General features: G+C 31.4%; 3 protein-coding genes across 3 annotated transcripts; 2 read left to right on the top strand and 1 right to left on the bottom strand.

Moving 5' to 3' along the window:
- The first annotated feature begins 556 nt into the window (after positions 1–556).
- Positions 557–1,344, top strand: HELRODRAFT_154955 (hypothetical protein). Its single transcript, XM_009023098.1, has one exon. The coding sequence runs from the start codon at positions 591–593 to the stop codon at positions 789–791; it is 201 nt and encodes a 66-aa protein (XP_009021346.1). The 5' UTR covers positions 557–590; the 3' UTR covers positions 792–1,344.
- Positions 1,345–2,480: 1,136 nt separating this feature from the next.
- HELRODRAFT_192581 (hypothetical protein) lies at positions 2,481–8,435 on the top strand. Its single transcript, XM_009023099.1, has 4 exons — positions 2,481–2,525; positions 2,756–3,085; positions 7,198–7,619; positions 7,873–8,435. The coding sequence occupies exons 2-4, from the start codon at positions 2,989–2,991 to the stop codon at positions 8,089–8,091; spliced, it is 738 nt and encodes a 245-aa protein (XP_009021347.1). The 5' UTR covers positions 2,481–2,525; positions 2,756–2,988; the 3' UTR covers positions 8,092–8,435.
- Positions 8,436–8,513: 78 nt separating this feature from the next.
- Positions 8,514–12,957, bottom strand: HELRODRAFT_175700 (hypothetical protein; the record flags this gene model as incomplete). Its single annotated transcript, XM_009023100.1, has 7 exons — positions 8,514–9,139; positions 9,305–9,407; positions 9,926–10,026; positions 10,259–10,498; positions 10,842–10,924; positions 11,178–11,796; positions 12,087–12,957. 7 exons carry the CDS (start codon positions 12,955–12,957, stop codon positions 8,514–8,516), a joined length of 2,643 nt encoding a protein of 880 aa, XP_009021348.1.
- Between the last annotated feature and the right edge of the window lie 289 nt (positions 12,958–13,246).

Raw genomic sequence — 13,246 nt, forward strand, 5'->3', positions numbered from 1 at the left:
AAATTTTCTTCGCCCTAAATTATTATTCTTTGCATTAGCTTGCAATATATTTTTATGATTTCTGTGCCTGTTTACGATTGCATTATCGCTTTCATCGTACGCTTATCTGGGATTGCGGTGAAATCCAAACTAGGATAGGTTCGTTTATTGCTAAGTTATTAGTAATTTTAACTAATTTATTGTTAATTTTTGAATTATTATTATTAAATTTGTTGTAAAGATTTTTCGAATCTCAATTTAAATAAAGTTGGATACATTATTTTTATTATAATTAATTACGTTATTTTTTTTATTATAAAAAAATTAAGAATTTTGTTTTTATTATGAAAGTCTGTTTTATAAATTAATTAATATTTATTTTATTATATTTATTGATATTTTTAAAATTTTTGTCAAAATGTTAATGGTAATATATTCAATTTTTATTATTGTTCATTAAGAAAATTAGGATTAACTTTGTTTAACAATTTCATTTATTAATTTTTTTAGTATCATTTAGCACTCTCAATTTCAAATTATAATTGTAGTATTACCATTATCTCTTTTAAATTTACAGAAAAAGACTATTTGAAAACAAGGTGAAATTTGTCATGGACACACCAAGAGATGGTTCGGCCACCCCGGCCCCTAACACGACGACCACTAAACAGCCGTCAATGATATACATATGTGGGGATTGCCATCAAGAAAATGAAATCACCCCAAAGGTCCCCATCAGATGTCGAGAATGTGGGTACAGAATTGTATACAAAAAGAGAACAAAAAGAGCTGTCGTCCTAGATGGCCGCTAAATTTTTCTTGAATTGAATAAACAACTTTTTTTTAATTGGTAGTAAATAAATAAATGAAAGACAACTCTTATTGCCTTTTTTGATATGATATTTCTGTGTGCATATATAGGATGAATATAAAAACAAAGATTTTCATTTAATTGTGTGATTGAAAAAACGATGTGTATCGATAGATCTGGCATTTGTATGTATATATATATAAATAAAAATGTTGATGTCATCCAAAAAAATAAATCCATGTGTCATGATTTCTGCACAAGACTACCTCACTTACTTAAGAAGAATAAATCGATGCAGCTGTATGCCACCAAAGTGTTGTTGTTCAACTCGCCAGGAACTAAACTTCCAGTTAATTTATTGAAGAAAGAAAATACATCAAAATGAATTATGTATAAACTAAATTTAAAACAATATTTATGATTTTTTTTTCATTTAAGGACACGAGGGATTAGTGCTTTCACCACATGCTCCCCTTGCTTCGTGATGGCTTAGTGGTTAAGGTCACCTGGTGCCGTTTCGCAGTGCGTGTAGTCACCGGGTTCGAATAGATCTTTCACCCATTACGTGTTTCATGTGTTATGCGTCGTTTGCAATTAGGGGATCGTAAATATTTGACAATCGGTTTTATCTGTATGTAAAAAATGTTTATATTGCTGTTGTTGGTTTTAATCTAGCTGTTTTGACACTATTGCGCAGTGATCAGAGGTGTAGCCAGGTAGAACTTTTGCTCTGAAGCCCTCCGCCTTCGATGGTCACTTTTGTTAGGGTCAAAGTTAAATTTGACATCTGTATATAAATTTTGTTTTATCCTCCTAAGGACAACAATATTTCACCAAACTTGTAAAAATATTAGGGGTTTCAATGCGAAACTCATGATAAAAAGTGTGAAATAGGCAACAAATGTCGTCAAATTAAAAAGAAATCACAGTAAATTTCTGCCTACGATATCATAATATAATATTTATAATTTAAATCATTTTATAAATAATAATCCGTGTAACATTTTAAATGGAAACGCCATGGAGTTTAAGACCAAAAACACCCTATTGCATTTTTCAAAATAATAATCAATCTTGAAAGCTTAACGTCGCAATATGACGTCATCTATGAGGTCACCCAATACGTCACACATAGATCATATTTTTTACTGAGAAGATTAAATAGTATATCGTGTAATCGATGGTGGTTAATGGCTATTATACAGTGACGAAAATGCTTCTCTCTTTTTCTACATCAACTCCAAGGTTCATATGCTATAGCTCAATTCCTATGAAAAATTCCAAAAAAAACACATACCTACATACAATGTGACATAAAGGATCATTGCTTAAGTCTCATTATGCCACACATTCATGAATGTTTAAAAAAATTTTATTAATAATAAAATCCTTTTTTTTATTAACAGTTCGATACAATTTAATAATATATTAATAATAATAAATTATTATTGTTGTTGTTGTTTATTGTTACTATTGGTTTGTTGCTCTTTATGGGTTTGCTCTGTGTTATATCACGAGCTAGTTATATATAAATATACATACATAAACATATATACATTACATACATACATTACATACATACCTACACAGTTTAAAATACGTATATATATATAAGTGACAAGTATATGAACAAATATAACGAAAAGTTGAAGAAAAAGATTTGATTGTTGGCTGTGGTGATGTTTGTATGAAGTGTAGTAGTGTGGTTTGCTCGCGAACTAACGAACGAACGAACGTACTTGTTTGTTTACATTACATTCGAGTTTTCTTAAAATTCATTCACTCATTTATCTACTCATTCATATATTCGTTCGTTTATTTATTCATTCATTTATTCTTAGAAAATTTCAGTAATTTTAGTTTAATGTGATATTTGGCTATCTGTAAAATTATCTCAGTTGTGTAGTTATTTTTAAGTTTTGTCAATAATTTTGTCATAAATTTTAAACATATTTTTTTAAAAAGTTAATTATCTCGTAACAATAGGAACGACAAAACATAAACAGATATAAACGTGTTAAACATTGCAAATGAACGACATACTACTTTGTTTAATGCTATCACTATCGGATAATATAATTAGTTTAGCATTAATCGATATTTTCCTACTTTAATAATGAATATAAAAAATTAAATAAGAAAAATATAATAATATCAAAATAATATATTGTCTATAATTATGAACGCAATAAAAACCGATGGAGGTTAGATATGTTATCAAAGGATTTTTTATACAGCCAATCATCTTTCTGTTACTCATCTTCAATCCACAACTCAATCTTAACTGCTTCGTTGGTTAGTTCTGTGTACACACGTGTGTACTTTTGTCGGGTGTATGTACTTTTTTTCAGTACTTCTGTATATACTTGTAGCATGTAGTATTTGTTTAACACGTTTTTTTGTTTAGTTACATTGTATATGGTGCGTATGTACTTTTTGTGTACTTGGGTTACGTTCGACATATTGTACTCTCAAATAATAGTACGTTTGTGTGCTTGCCTGGTTTCTGTTGTATTATACACCGAACTGTATTTTTGTTCGTACCATGCATGCAAACAACTGTCTGGATTTATAACATTTTTGGCTTTGTGGTATGTTTTGGATTGTATGTTTGTATTTTATTGCATTTTTCTTTTTATCTCTAACGGTGTTATTTGTATACCTTATACGTGAAATGTATTTTATTTTTATTTGTTTTTGAAGTCCCAATATTTGGAAGCTTCCTAAGTTTTTCGATTAGATTTTAGTAAATTTTAAGTATCAGTTTTCGTTTTTCGGAAAATTAAAGAAATGGAGTTTGTAGTGGCTTGTTTAAAAATCCGCTATATTCAGTGTACTCTATTTTCCAAGGTTTCTATATGTACCTCTAAGCTTTTACCTCTAAGCTTTTTTGTGTGCTTGTATATGTATAGATCATTTATATAGCGCTTTCTACTTTTGTTTATCAACTTTTTTTAAAGTATTTGTTTATGTCTCAATACCGTTTTCAAGTGGGTTTTGGAATTTTCGATATATCTTCTTGTTTATCGTCTATGTTTGTTTATATATTGCTGTTTATGTTCATGTGCTTATGTGTGTTTGTGTTTGTTTGTTTTATTGTTTTATCTGTCTAAGATTGTATGAATGAATGTATACGTACGCGAAACAAAAAACACCAGCCAGAAGCCAACAACCATCTTGGATGATTTGCTAAAGTTTTTTCATGACGTTTTTTTAGTTTTTCTTTATTTCTTTTTTTTCTTTTTTTCTGTTTTTTATTGCCTATGGATGTCTTTTTTATTTTTTGCCTTTGTTTGATATTTTTAAATTCTAAATGAAAGGTTATATAATAAATAAAAATTAAACCTTACTAAAAATTAAGTAACATTAATATGTTGATGATGATAACGATAATAATAATATAATACTAATAATATAATAATAATAATATGATGATGATGATGATGATAATAATAATAGCACACACAAATATATATAGCGTAACCTTGACCTCCTTTTTTCTAAGTTATGGCGGGAAAATATTTTTATGTGTTCTAGCATAGACAAAAAACTTAAGAAAAAATCGTGAATTAGGAAGAAATTAGACAAAGATTATTAAACTTAAATATCAGGTAAATGTTAATGAAAAAAACAATAATTAGTCGAAATACATTAAATGAATGAATGAATGAATAAATGAATGAATGGATGGATGGATGGGTAGATGAATGAATGAATGAATGAATGAATAAAGGAATGGATGGATGGATGAATGAATGAATGAATGAAGGAACGAACGAACGAATGAATGCAAGTGTGCATGAATATCCAAGAAAGAAAAGATAAAAGTTTAGAAGATTGAGTGGTAAAGTAAAATGAAAGAGAGAGAGAGAGAGAGAGAGAGAGAGAGAAAGAGAAAGAGAGAGAGAAAGAAGGAGAGACAGAAAAGAAGTAATTATATAAAAGACAATAGCAAGATAGAAGGATAGAGAATGAAAGATTGAATGAGAAAAAAGAAAGAAAAGGTTAAAAGAGAAAAATTTAGCGAGAGAGAGAGATTGAGAGAGTGATTGGTAGATACGTAGTGATGTTTAGTTATTGTTGATTGATGGGAGGTGAGATGTTATACAGTGAGTGAATGAGTTTGGTAGATGAACGAACATTGTAAGCCTATGAAAGAAAAGTTTTGTTTCTGCTAAATGGTGTCAAACACTTATACTCCAAAATCCATTTTCAAATATTTGTATCACATTTTATACCGTAATTTATTATTTATCTATCTAATTAATTAACTAATTAATTAACAAATTTATTAACTAATTAATTAACTAACTAATAATGTTATCAGCCTCATCGTTATCCTCCTCATCATATTATCGTCATCGTCAACAACAAAAACATTATCATCATAATCACATATATAACAATATCATAATAATAATCATCTTCGTCATCATCGTCATAGCCAAAAACTGATTAGAAATTATATTTATCACGATTGTCTTCGTGGTTATTATTATTATTATTGTTATTATCATCATATCATCATCATCATTATATTATTATTTCAGAGCTGGTGATGTTTAAATTTTTTTTTTATTCCTCGTTAACATCAACAATTTCATCAAAAATGAAATAGTAGTGGTGGTAGTAGGAGCAAGTTCAAGATGATGTTTATGTTTATTAGTACAAAGGTACGTAGGTACACACATACATATATACACATACATATATACATACATACATGCCTACACACACACAAACACATACAGACACACACATACATACACACATACATACATACAAGCATACATACAAGCAAACTTACATACATGCATTATTCCGTATGTACACTCTGTGTCCCTCGTACAAATTTTAATTTTTTTTCAACATGTTTCAATAAATTCTCATTCGCAAACTATTGCTAATGTTGTCAGGTTAAAAGTACACCGAAAAAAAGATGAGAGTTACGAAGAGAGAGAGAGAGAGAGAGAGAGAGAGAAAGAGAGAGAGAGAGAAAGGGGGGGAGAAAAAGAGAGAGATGATATATATATATATATATATATATATAGAGAGAGAGAGAGAGATGAATGAAATATAAACTTGATAACAAATCAGAATTTATTATTACACATATTAATAACGCCAGCCAGTAAATAATTATACATTTTTTATTATTAACTTTAAGTTACGGTAATACCGAATGTTTGTGAAATCATCGCTTTGTGTGCGTGTGTGTGTGAGAGAGAGAGAGAGAGAAAGAGAGAGTGTATTTGTGTGCGTGTGTGTTTGTTTGTGTGTGTAGCATTAGCATGTAGTATATAGTATTAGCATGTAGTAACGCTGAAGTGCTCGAAACTGCTAGAAACTAATTGAAATTTTTAATTAAAACCATAATCTTTGTTTCAGTGTTGTATGTATGCATGTATACATATATACATACATACGTATGTTTGTATAAATGTATATGTGTATGTTCGATTGTATGTGTGTGCGTATGTGTGTATGTGTTTTCGTGAAGATATGTGTCGTCTTTTTCATCACTATTTTAGTCATTGTATCCACCATCATCATCATCATCATAATTATCATCGTCGTCGTCGTCGTCTTCCCCACAAAAATTCTTCGCATTACTACATTACAACTGCATTAACAAGCACCACACAGTCATGTTTGCTTAAATGAGATAAATTCGGGCGAATTGTTTTTTTGCAGCTATCGAACCTGGAAAGCGTTCTCCTCCATTTATTTATCCATTTATATATTTATTCTTTCATTCATTTATTCAGTTATCCATCCATTCATCAATCTATCGTTCTGCCATCCATCCATCTATCCATCCATCCATCATATAATTTTCCACCAATCTCTCACTCATTCCTTTTGAATGCATTATTTGATAACATAAGAAAGAAAACAAGGTTTAATTAGATAAGAAATGTATTTCCTTTCCGCGAAATATGTAAACACACGTACACACACAAACGCGCACACATAAAGGCACTCACACACCACACACACATGCACGCATACATTTACACACATGTACACACACACGTACACACATATACACAGATGTTTTACTATCTATTGGAAACAATTAATTACCTCTTTATCTATGTTACTTCAGTCCTTCATTTTTTTCTCCATGAAAGCGTGTGTGCCAAAATAAAGTTTATAAACAAACAATTGTGCTTTTCTAATCAAATCAGGTATAACATGGAGCTATAAAAATAAATTGATTGAATGAATGATTGAATGGTTGATTAATGGAAGATTGATTGATTGAAGATAAATTGATTGATCGGTTGACCGATTAATTGAAGATTGTTTGATGTATTGAACGAATCCATCAACAGTGTGTCCGGTTAAAATTTCTGATTGCTAGATTAACAGTTGATGATAATTTTGAAATCCCACCACGGTAGAATGTTCCGACAATGACAGCACTGGAACGAACCAAACGAAACTTCGGCAGCAGAAGAGGAACGCCATGAACACCTCGACACCGCAGCAACAGCAGCAACCACCGATACAATTTCAATTCGACTACGGCTTCGAATACAACGTCGACGACGACCAAAGCGTTCCTGATTTTTATCACTACCCATACAATCCGGACGAGAAACTAGATAAACAACAACAACAACACATAAATCCCGAATCAAACATTCCCGAGATGAGAGAAGTAAGAGAGAACACAAAATCAAAAAAGTCAATGTGTTATATGTGTAGTTACATGCATTCTAAAAATCCGGACCATATCCTAGGCAGCAAGGAGTGTGACGATCCGTTTGAAGAGTCGGACTGGGACGAATTGTTGCTCGTTCCATGTTCAGGACAGTGCTACGTAAGTGGCTTCAGTAATTTTTTAAAACCGAGTTTTTGTCCGTTCCCTTTGAAAGTTGATAAGTGAAATTTAAGTATATATAAATTTATTTAATTAATTGTTCAACTGAAATAAATCTGAACGAACTAACGAGTGAATGAATAAATAAACTAATTAATCAACAAATGAATTTTATTGGTTTTAATTAATTGATTGAATGAATTAATAAAAAAATTAATTAAATTAGTCGATGAAAACCAAACATGCCCAACAGAAGCACTTCTCCAAAGGACCAACGACAACAACAGCAGCAGACGGATCGTACAGAATGATCAGAGGTTGTTCAAAGAAATGTAACGAGAAGGTCGAAGATCCGAACGACCTTACTTTATGTTGCAACTCCGACAGATGCAACACTGCATCGCAATTAACAACGTTCACATTTTTTCGTTTTGTTTTAGTCATTTTTGTCATACTTCTTCCGTCATTTTGAAACATTTTTAGAACTTATAGCTAGGATATTTAAATTGTAATTAATCGTTACCTGATTCTTATTCTATGTATATATATGATTGATATTGATATGTGCCTTTTACTAATCACTGAGATTTCACAATTTAAAATTTATTTTATCGAAATAATGCACCAAAGCTGAAGAAAATCTTTTCCCACAATATAAATGGCAACTTTCACTATTTAACTTCATTATTATTCATAATAATTGGATGAAAATAAAAATGGATTAATAGTTTTAGAAAAAATTATTATGATACTTCATTAATCACGATAAAAACAAACTTAATTATATTTTCTGTATTAGGACAAAAAAATTGAAATTTAGTCGTTCTGATGCAAAACTACGCCTACTATTAAAAATAAAATAAATAACATTTATATAAGAAATTGATTAACTAACTACTTCTTAAGTTTAAGCAGCTCTAAACTATCTTCAAATCTCGTATCTGCATCTTCGAAAATATCTCCAGTTTTTACATTTCTGTCATCACCATCATCATCTTTACCATGATTAGTCATTTTGTTATCACCATCATCACCTCCACTAACGTCTGCCTCAGAGTCATAATTATAATCATAATCACCACCACCACCATCATCATCATCAGCAGCAGCATTTGTTAAAACCATTTTGTTAAATTCATTATCATCATCGTCTTCTTCACCAATACCATCATCACCAACATTACTTCTAACGCCATCTTGTTTGTCGCCACTCTCATAATCGCCACTAATAATGGTACCATCATCTTCATCGGCATATTCACTCATCGAATCGCCACCATTCTTACTACTCTTGACGTTTTTGCTGCTGTTGTGGCGTAAAGCGTTACTATTATTATTAGTTAAACATAAATTAGTGTCTACGATATTGTTACTATTTTTAGCGTGAGTGTTTTGAGAGGGAATGACGTCACTGTTATTATTTTTAGAGTAATTCTTATGAGAAGATAGATTTTTCCAGATGTTACCATGGTTGCCATTAGAAAGAGAAAATTCACTGTCGTCGACCGCTGGTATCTCACCTGGGAAAATAAATTTAAAAGTGGATTTTAATTAATAACATTTTGAGAAATTCAAATTTTTGTGGAAATAATCTAGTAAAATAAGATTGCCACAAATAAACATTGTAAAAAACATTGTAAAAATTCTATATTAAAATTTGAAATAGAAAAAATTAGTCTCCTTACCTTCTGAAAAACTATAAGACATGGCAAGACCTGTGTTGTTGATCACTCTGCTTGTGTTGTCTACGTGTTGTTGTTGTTGTGGTTGTTGTTGTTGTTTATACTGCTGGAACGGTTTGAGCGTTGGTTGGATTTTTTGACCGACGTTATTAGGTCGATAAATTTTCCGGGGTCGAAGTTGACTGACCAAACTTTGAAGAGGAGGATGGTGATGGGAAGGATGAATAGGATGAAGACTCATGTCACCACGTGATTGGTTGGTGCTTGGTTTAATTTCGCCCTCACTAAACTGTAGAGATAAGTGGAGAGAGAGAGAGAGAAAAGTTACTTTAATATCATATATTAATATCACTTTAATATTGTATATAATATAATTTATACAATGTAGCGTTATTGATGCTTATTTACAGAAGACAACAAAAAAAAATAACGATGGTAAAAATAAATAACAATGCGAAGTAACACACACACACATATATACACAAACACACACGCACACACACACACGCACACAAACACGCACACACACACGAATAAATATGCCTAGATCCACTTATAAGACAACAAAGTGCACCAGAGACGCCTTATATCCATCCATGCGCCATCTCGTCAGCCAATACTAACGATGCTACTTTCGTACATAATATTACTCAATTCTCCATCTTCTCTCTGTGAGATTTCTTTAAATTCGTTGAGTAAGTAGCCTTTTATTCTGGCTTCTATTTCTGAAAAATTATAAATAAATAGATGAATGAATGGATGAATGAATGGATGAATGAATGAACGAACGAATGAATGAACGAATAATTAAATGAATAAATGAATAAAGCAAATGAATATAGGATATTTTATTACAAAAAAAAATTAATAATGTTTTAATGTTTAGTAAATTATAGTTTAAAAATGACAAGAAAATAATAATAATAATAATAATAATAATAATAAGCAAATAAGAACCAGGATCGATGGATATAGATATCAATTCGCCATCACTAATGAGTAACTGTCCTTCGGATATGATATCATTACACGTTGCTGATGACGATGATGAAACTTCTGTATCATCTGTGAACAACTTATCTATGCTACTCTTTGCATTGAAATTATCTCCACCATCGTTATCATTATCATTATTATCATCATCATCATAATTATCAACAACAGCATCATCGTCGTCGTCGTTGTTGTTGTCGTCCTCTGTGGTTAAGATGTTTTGTGTGTCGAGTGAATTCAAGTTGACATCATCGTCATTGTCGTTAATGTTGATGGCATCAATAAAAGTGCCATGGAAATTGCTGACTTTAAGACGAGATGTTGTTGCTGTTGTTGTTGTTGTTGTTGCTAGTCTTGCTGATGACTGCAGCATTGTTAATTGATGTTGTTGTTGCTGCTGTTGGTTATTGTTGCTTGAGGAAAGTTTCATGTCCATGATAGCGTCGATTCGACATAAAAGTTTTTGTAGAATGTCATCAGGGTTGCTGTTTGTTGCTGCTGCAGCTGTCGTAGCTGCTGCTGCTACTGTGGTAGTGGTGGTTACAACCATGGAAGCATCTTGAATAGGCGATGTGGAAATACTTTTCATTAGTTTCACTTTTCTGTTTTTCCTCATCCTGAATAATTAGCCTCATGTTAAGTTCAGTCGTGTATCATAATTTTTTTTAATTTTTATTTATTTATATCTAAAATTAAGTATCTATCTCTTTATGTTTAATGAATTTAAAGAAAATTTTTTTAAAAAATCCTTATAAGTAAATAGATACTCTGAAAAAAAATATAAACAAATAAATATACTGAAATAACATAATTACTAAAAAATTTAATTGAAATCAAATAATTTAAATATAAGAAATTAAATAAATGAGAAGTAATTAAACACCTAATAAGTTGCTCTTCATCCAATTCCTCAACCTCCAACGTTGGAGATGGTGTAGGTAGCTTAGGTTCAGATGAGGCAGACCTCTGCTTGGCTGTCCATGGGAACATAAATGATGAAGATGGTGATGATGATGGAGAGTGAGACGGTGACGGACTAAGTGAGGGTGTTTTTATGAAGGTGACGTCATTCTCATCGTCTTTCTTTTTTTTGGCATCATCATTCTCTTCCTCATCATCTCTACCATTATCGTCATTTTTTTTCTCTCTTTTTTCATAACTGGTCTGCTGTGTCTGACTGATTTTACTAACTGAACCCGGAAATGTAATTGAATTACTAGTAGCAGTAATTGTAGTAGTAGTGCTTACATTTGTTACATTCACTTGATAATTAGTAGCATTGATATTTAGTCCATTATGTCCATTATTATCAATAACATTAGTAGCAGGAACCGTGTTTGTGTTAGTAGAAGTTGTACTTGAAATGACATTCAATTTATACAAATCATCAGGTGTGTTTACGCCAACTGATTTTTTGTTCATCAACAGTGAATGTTTATCATTGTATTTCTGGCAGTTGTTGTGGTTGTAGTCAAGAGATGTTTGTATGAATGCATCTATGCCTGTTGTTGTTGTTGGTGGTGGTTTTGTTGATGATGTTGCAGCTGTTGATGTTGCAGCTGTTGATGTTACAGATGTTGATGTTGTTAGTGTGCTAACATGTTGAGCAAGGTTGCTGATGTTGGCTGGCAAGTTTTGGTCATTTTTCACCACTGTACAAAAAAACAGTAAGTTTATACAGACACTATAAAATACAAATCAAAAAAATTTAAATTACAAATCTAAAAATGTTATAAAAAATGAATATATAACTTTTAAACTACACAAACTCAAAAAATAATTTATGACCGACCTGTAAAACCCAGATTTCTAACAACAGGTATCAATTTGCCATTAACGCCTATGACATATTTGACATCACGAGGTGCATTTGGTGGGGTTTGATACGTTGGCCCCCTCTGATATAATGGGATGTAAGGTGGGTGACTCGCTTGAAATGGTCCTGAATTTATGTTTTCTGATATGTTTGATGGCACAAACTTGTAAGGAATATCATTTTGCTTGTGGGAATGTTGTGATGTTTTCTTAAACTTGCTTATAGTTTGTACACTTTTACTTAAAGTCAGTTTAGATTTTGACTGCTCTTGTGGATCAGTAGTCTTGATAAATTTTGATCTGTTAGTGAAAGTAGGTGGGTTTCTAGACTTTGGTCTTAAATTAACTGGCAATGTATTGACTGAACTAACCAACTTTGATGTCATGCGTTGATTTGATTGATTATTTAATTGACTTTGTTTCATCAGAGTTTTTTTCTTGGAAACTGTTTCAAGCAAAACTTCCTGCTCAACCTCTTTGTTTAAGGCATTGAGTCTGTTTTCCACAATAAATTTTATTCTTTCTTCATCAGATGTAAAAGCCTTCTCCTCATCTAACTTGAACTTCGCAGTTCCATTGTTGTTGTACCCCAGTTTGGAAGCATCATAAGAACTAAAATTAGAGACTAAACATTCGTGTCTGGCCTCTACATCCTTCAAGACACCTTCTGCTCTGGCATAATCAATCAGCGCACTAATCAGATAGTTATATTTAATGTTATCCTGGCGATCATCGGACGAGGCACTCGTCATAAAGTCGTCAGGAGTTGATGTCACTGTGTTTTTGTATCCACTACTATTTGCATTTTTGCCATTGCTTGAGATTTCATTCGAAAATCTGACCGACATTATTTTAAATAATCGTCAGATTTGCGTGACAATTTTAATGAAATAATATGAAACGAAATTTTATAGCAAGTTTGTTGTGTTAGGCGCTAATGCCTCTGATCTAATGGTAGCGAAGAACAACAAAGAAAACCAACTAAAAGCGGATTCGAATAGAACAATGTAGTTGGTGGAGCAATAAAAAAACCCAATAGATCAACCATTCAACCCTACCTCTCATACTTACAACAAAAATTAAACATCCAAGTTAACTTTACTGTTACTTCCATTGCAAAAATTAATCATGTTGACG

Source organism: Helobdella robusta (assembly GCF_000326865.2).
Source record: "Helobdella robusta unplaced genomic scaffold HELROscaffold_34, whole genome shotgun sequence".
NCBI classification, from domain to species: Eukaryota; Metazoa; Annelida; class Clitellata; order Rhynchobdellida; family Glossiphoniidae; genus Helobdella; species Helobdella robusta.